The sequence below is a fragment of the Trichechus manatus genome, unplaced genomic scaffold (assembly GCF_000243295.1).
Source record: "Trichechus manatus latirostris isolate Lorelei unplaced genomic scaffold, TriManLat1.0 scaffold00081, whole genome shotgun sequence".
Lineage (NCBI taxonomy): Eukaryota > Metazoa > Chordata > Mammalia > Sirenia > Trichechidae > Trichechus > Trichechus manatus.
Genome location: NW_004444017.1, coordinates 6,669,323 through 6,676,313, shown reverse-complemented (window position 1 = coordinate 6,676,313; position 6,991 = coordinate 6,669,323). Strand labels below are relative to the sequence as shown.

The 6,991-nt window shown below is 39.5% G+C and overlaps 1 protein-coding gene across 1 annotated transcript in view; it reads left to right on the top strand.

The window, feature by feature from the left end:
• Positions 1 to 1,909, top strand: part of BID (BH3 interacting domain death agonist) — a 36,187-nt gene extending 34,278 nt beyond the window's left edge. Inside the window, exon 6 of the mRNA XM_023735715.1 lies at positions 1,488 to 1,909. Coding sequence (XP_023591483.1) covers positions 1,488 to 1,499 — 12 coding nt within the window. The 3' untranslated portion in view covers positions 1,500 to 1,909. The remainder of the gene's footprint in view (positions 1 to 1,487) is intronic.
• The last annotated feature ends 5,082 nt before the right edge of the window (positions 1,910 to 6,991 follow it).

The window sequence follows — 6,991 nt, the reverse complement described above, 5'->3', positions numbered from 1 at the left end:
AAAAAAAAAAAAAAAAAAAAAAACCCAAACCTGTAGCCTTCATCGAGTTGATTCCGACTCATAGTAACCCTTTAGGGTAGGGTAGAACTGCCCCATAAGTTTTCTAAGGCTGTAATCTTTACGGGAGCAGACTGCCACATCTTTCTCCTGTGGAGCGGCTGGTGGGTTTGAACCACCTACCTTTTGGTTCGCAGCTGAGTGCTTTAACCACCACACCACCAGGGCTCCTTACCAATTACTGAGGGGCTGAAAAAGAATCCTTTCTGACCTGCTAAGATGGCTTTATAGTACCTTAAGTGATTTAGCAGATGTGAATATCCGGTTGTAGGATGCAGTGATATAAGGATCACAGAGCTCTGAAAATGTGTTTTTTAAATACTGTGTTTTTGATGAAAGTGTACACAGCAAATAGGTTCTCATTTAACTTTTTTTTTAGATGAAGGTTTATAGAACAAACTAGCTTCTCATATATTGTTTTATGACATTGGTTAACAACCCCACGTGTCAAGAGTCTCCCCTTCTCGACCTTGGGTTTCCTGTTACCAGCTTTCCCGTCCCCTCCTGCCTTCTAGTCCTTGCCCCTGGGCTGGTGTGCCCCTTTAGTCTCATTTTGTTTTATGGGCCTGTCTAATCTTTGGATGAAGGGTGAACCTCAGGAGTGACTTCATTACTGAACTAAAAGTGTGTCCAGGGACCATATCATTTAACAATTTTATACAAAAATATTTCAGTGACATTGGTTACGTTTTTCAATCTGTCAACATTCTCGTTGTTCCGTTTCCATTAATCTAGCTTCCCTGCCCCCTACCCCTTACCGTCTTATCTTTGCTGTGGGGTAAATGTTGAGTCTGGTCTCATATAGATGATTTTTTAAAGCAGCACAGTACTCACGGGTGATATTCTTTATGAGTCACCCTGTTATTAGCTAAAAGGTAACTGCAGGGGATAGTCTCAGTTCAAAGTTTAAAGAATATCAGGGCAATAGTCTCGAGGAATCCTCTAGTCTCAACTGGTCTAGTAAGTCTGAACTTTTTAAGAATTTGAGTTCTTTTCTACATTTCTCTCCCATTCTATCGGAATCCATCAATCTTGTCCCTGATCAGAATGGTTGGTAGTGGGAGCTGCGCACCATCTACTTTTTCTGGTCTCAGAGCAGATCAGGCCTATTGGTTCGTGTAAATAGTCCTGCAGACTACTTTCTTCTCTGAGTCTTTGGTTTCCTTCTTTCTCTTTTATTCTGGATGAGTAGAGACCAATAGTTGTATCTTAGATGGCCACTTACAAGCTTTTAAGACCCCAGACACTACTCACCAGAGTAGGCTGTAGAACATACACCTTATGAATAATACTGATATCGGTAACTGTGCTCTGAAAATGTGTTTTTGCACAAATCTCAACTTTACTTCAGCACTAAAATTCTTAAGTATCGAGTCCTGGCTTGTGCATTAGACTGGCTAATTCTGGCTGTTCTTCCTCTCTTGCTCTAGGAAATGGACTGAATGGATGACTGCAAAAGCGTGACTGGTTAAAACTACTGTGGTGACAGCAGTACAGCTGCCTCCAATGGAAATGGAGCCATGGCTATTTAAACAAAGTTCTTAGAGAACACAGGCACTAGATAATAATAGATAATAGCTATTTATTTCTATTTTAAAGATGATTTTTAAGCTGATGACCCATTTAGGAATTTCTACATTATTATACTTGAAAGAAAATGTTAACTTGCACATATTTGAATGGGTTTCATACCATCTCCCAAATTCATCTACACACGGTGCCTTTATCTTGTTTTGGCTGTATAGGTTCCCACCTGAAATACAAATTTAAAAACAGGTTGTAAAGCAGATGAAAAAAAACACGTTTTTCTGTAAGAAAAAAAAAAAAACCTTTACTATTTGTTTATTAAATTGCACCATTGGGGCATGACCTTACAGCAAGCAGTATCCTGTTTGAGGAGAGCGAAGATTAGAGAAGAAATGCTATACCCCTTATAAACTGAGAACTCCACTCAAAAGTTAAGTCTTCCTGTTAAAAAACCAAATGGCACAAGAGGTTTTGGGCTAAAGTGCTGTCTGTATGCAAATGATGGAAAAATCAGATCTTAATAAAAATAGGTTTTTTACTTTTTTCAACTTGATTTCGAGTCATGAGCCATAGGCAGTAAAAAGTGTGAAGGTGATTTAAGGGCCCATGTCAATTTCCAAAATCAGGTAACTGAAATGCACTTCCTTTCTTTCAAGAAGTCAGGCTTTGATAAACATTTTAAGCTGATGGGGTACCAGAAGGTACTGCATATACCCTGTGGGGCTATTAATAATCATACAGCTTCCATTTCCAGTCATACTCCTCAGCTAATGCCAAAGAAGCTGCACCTGGAGAGGACAGGTGTGTAGGGATAAAAGATGAAAGGGCAGTCAGACTATTTGAAAGTCAACAGTTTGAGGTGATTCCTTTCCCTGGGGGCACAACTAGTATACAAGTGATGACAAAAGCAAATCACTCAGGTAGCGCCAAAATGAAAACGAGAGCTCTAGGTTTAAAGGCAACACAACACTGAACTGTTGCACCTAACTATAGGTGATTGCCTAGGAGTCCATTTATGAATATGACAGTGGATACTCGGTCTGTATCTCACACACACTGCCTTCACTTTAAACCACCAAAGGTGCAGCTCTTGTTATTGTGAACATGCTGCTCCTGGGAAGCATATGAACAAGAGTAATGACAGTGCTAATAAGTCGTATTTCTTGTTACCAAAAGCACTTCTGTTCCTTGAATTTCAATTCACCAGAAAAATGACTCTACATCATTCAGCATACCACAATTGGGCTGGTTTCAATCTGATGTCTGCATTGTTGTTATTAGTTGCCATTGAGTGGATGCCAACTCACAGCGACCTATCTGCATTAAATTACAAATATGAAAAGGAAATACACTGCTGTGCAGTATGAAGGTCACCATTTGGAAATAAATCTTCCAGTAACGCTATTGTTGTGACTGTTTTGGAGTGGATTTTTTTCTTTTCAAGAATTCCTATCCCATGGAAACAAGTGGAATCACAAACATACATACATACGCAAACGTACACAAAACAGTCAGTACCATCAAGTTCTCACTAAGGGGAGGTATTTTCTTCCAAAAGGAGCAATTTAAATACAAGTTGTCAACTCTGAATTAATGGCGAAGAGCTCTAAAACACAAACAATCCCAGACTATACCTTGTAACACATTTAATCTTTCACAGTATCCTTACCTTCTGGTGTTTCACTTAGATTAATGTAGTAGGCCACCATTTTAAAGGCGTTTATGCAGATTTTAGTGTAAAAGTCTCCAGACCAAGTATGATATACTCAGTCCTAAAGCAAAATTGTCACCCCCCCTTTCCCCAAACCAGCCTTATAAAAAGATCCCTCTGTATAAAACAGCCAATGTTCTGATCACAAGCACATCACGGCCATGGTGACTTGGGCGTATCCTGGAAGTTCGTGGATTTTGCACTGGTAACATAATCCTTTGGATGTAATTGAGAGGTGACTGTCTAGTTCAGAGAATGTGTTTTTCATCCTGTTTTTAAAATATTTAAATTAAGTGATGGAAATTCCTTGATTAAAAATAAAAAGCTTTGTCCTCCAAAAGACACTTGACATATCTGAAAGTCAGGTGGTGTATTCAGGTCAAACTATTCCTGCCCTCACCTCTTAGGATCCAGCATTAACTGCTAAGATGCTCAAGGCTGCCTGGTTTTATTTTCCAACAACTCAATCATCTGTGCTGACTGGGAACTACAATAGTGTCCTTTGGCTATTACTGTTTTCAGGACCTGAAGTCAAGCCCAATCAGTAAGACTGATGATATGAAATGACCCCTCCCAAGTCAAGGGCATAAGGTTACCATATGAAGAGAAAAATGAATCCGTGGATTATCTTCAAATCTCATTTTATTACAACCTCCAGTGTGTTCTCCCCAGTACATTGCTTCTAACAGAAAGCACAATTCATGGATTTGAATTTCTATTCTTCTGTGTTTCTTTCCTCTGATGAAGAGTAGAATGGTCAAAAGGCAGGGAAGCAGGAGGAAAAAGGAGCCAGACTAATCCACAATAATAAATTCAGCATTATCAGAACTGTAACAAGGAGAGCTAATGGTACTTAAACAGAAAAGGAGGATACATATTGCTTAAGTAAAATACTTGTATTAATCACATTACCAAAATTATCATTTAATTCCAGTATTTGAGACGAGAGCACTACAGCCAATAATTGAACTCAGCTGAGTAATGAGTTAGGTAGGAAGAGGCACTTTTAATCTGAAGGAAGAAAGAAGTGGAAGACAACAGCAGGAAAAATACAAGTTTTAAAAAAATTCTCTTTTCCTTTAGTGCTAGCCCAGGAATGATCTACATAATACAGTTCTCTTGCTAGAAATCATCAGGAACAACTAAGTTATTCCAGATTCTGTAACAGGGAAGATTATACTTCAACTTCCTTTATTTCCAGGGAAGGAGGCAATAAACTAATCTTAAAATGTCAGAACTTTTGTTCTAAACTGTACATTAACCTATTTCTTCCAATGGTGCAAAGGATACTCACTAAAGTGAGTGATATCACTATAAAATTTTCCACTTAGAAGTGAGAACAGGGTAAGAATCACCTTGAGCCTGCTGCTACTTTTTAACTTATTACAAGGCCTTGCAAATATCCCTGAGAGCAATTCCAACCTGAGCTAACTATGAAGCAGCTGCCCGGCTAGGACTCTGTAAACATAAACATGTGAAGGACCCTGATGGTTTTCATTCACTTAACATGGCAATACATGAGGTTAAACAGTCTTGTGTAAAGAAAAGGAAGACAGAATTGATGGTTTCCAACTCCATGGAGCTTTATATATGAGCTAACTATAAAATACTAAATTTCAAGAAATTAGTATTCTATAGCCAAGGCTACTATTAACTTTACATTCCCCAGGGTAGTGGGGAATGCCGTTAAGTGGTCTTTCACTGGGTGTCACCTACTGCCAGCTTCTGAACAAGCTGTGCCTATGGCTTTGCCTGGGCAATCCTCCTGACTGAGTCAGTGACCTCTTTGAGTGTCCAGAAGCCAAGGGGTACCTAGAGGCTATCATTTGTCCTAGAGGAACCCCGCTCTGGGCCCCACATCCCCACTCCAGGCTCAAGGCACAGGCAGGGGAGGAGGAACAGAAGGGAACAAGTTAGGAGAAAGGGAAGAGGAAAAAGAAAAGTGTCATGGTCTGCCTTCAACTGCCTCACTTTGCACTCAGTGATGGTTCCCATGTCAGACTGCCTAATTCTGTTTAAAAGCAAAAACATTTATCTAACACATTAACCAAGAAAGATCTGTTCCAGGGGTAATTGTTAATTCTCTAACTACAAGGCATCTCATTCAATATCTAGAGAAAACATCTGGTACAATTAGAAGCTGGGAACAGCCCTAAACAAAACCTTCAATCCCATGTTTCTGTAGAATAACATACTCAAGAGAGCTGCCACTGAACCATAGAGTACTTTTGTACAAACTTGATGGTGCTCCTCCCAGATGAAACTCAGGTAGACCCACATTAGGGCACGGTGTGGTAAGTGGAGCACAGGCCACCAAGAGTGCTTGGCAGGGTCACAGAAATAACTGGTAACAATTGGAAAAAGCACTAGACTTGGAGTCAGAAAAATTCAGATCATTACCTTGCCTCTCATGCTAGAAGACTTTGAAAAAGTTACTAAACTATGATTAGGTTTCCTCAACCTGTAAACTAGAAAGGAATATCAATAGCTATCAGAGCTATGGGACCCTGGTGGCGTAGTGGTTAAGAGCTACAGCTGCAAACCAAAAGGTTGGCAGTTCAAATCCACCAGCCACTCCTTGGAAACCCTATGAGGCAGTTCTACCCTGTCCTATAGAGTTGTTATGAGTTGGAATCAACTAGATGACAGCGGGTTTGGTTTGGTTTTAATCAGAGCTATGAAGGTGAAATAAGGTATGTGAGAGAACTAGAACAATCTCTGATATACTGCAAATGTCCAATTAATATTTGATAAAAATATAATTATCCACACAAAAGACTTCTGGGAAAAAGATACTCTAATTTGGAAAAAATATGCACCCTAAACTCAAACCAGTCTCAGCTGAACCTTCTCAGTGATGAATGGATTAACAGGAGGCTATCACTAATGGCAGATCTTATTACTCCAAGGAAAAGAAAACACTTTGCTGGCATCAAGTGTGTTGCTGAGACTAAAAAAGACAATGCTTATAGGTGAATTAGTCTGGTGGCTTTAAGTTGGTTCTATAAATGATCTGATCGCCTACAATGAATATGATCACCACCTCAAATTCTTTGAGAGAGAAGTTTGGAAAAGACATGATAAAGAGGAAGAGAAGGCAACAAAATTCTTATCCATAATACTTTTCATTTCTACAAAACATCTCAAAATCATTGAAGAAATTCTATGCGTAGTATTATCTGTTCACATGACATGCCTTTAAAGAAAAAGGCAAGGAACAGGCATTACTTTTATGTAAGTACAGGAAATTAGCACAAAGGCTGAGGAAATGAATTTCCATAGGAAATTAATGTTAGCTATGTTTCTGGGTTTACTGTTTATGCCCCTCAGGACAAGCCTAGGTAGTGGTTGTGTTTGCCGTAAGAGATGGGTCAGAAATACAGGCAGGAGGAGGTATCAGGGATGCCTTTGGGTGGGGATGTGGGAACCAGACGGTCAACAATTGCATTTCTTTACTAGAAAGCTCTCTAAAGGGCACTGGTGGCCAGGAGAGACCCCCGTTAAGGCACACTGTAGGCACTGGCTGATTTCTGTAGGCCCAGAATATTATCACTTTAGTGCAGAGAGGATACATGATAAACTGGCATTCTTTAATTGTTATTTTTCTCAAGAGACTTTCACTGGCTTTTTGCCAAGTGGTTAGAAATCACTACATTCAATACAGCAGTTAAGAAGAATTCTAGAGGACTTATTAAC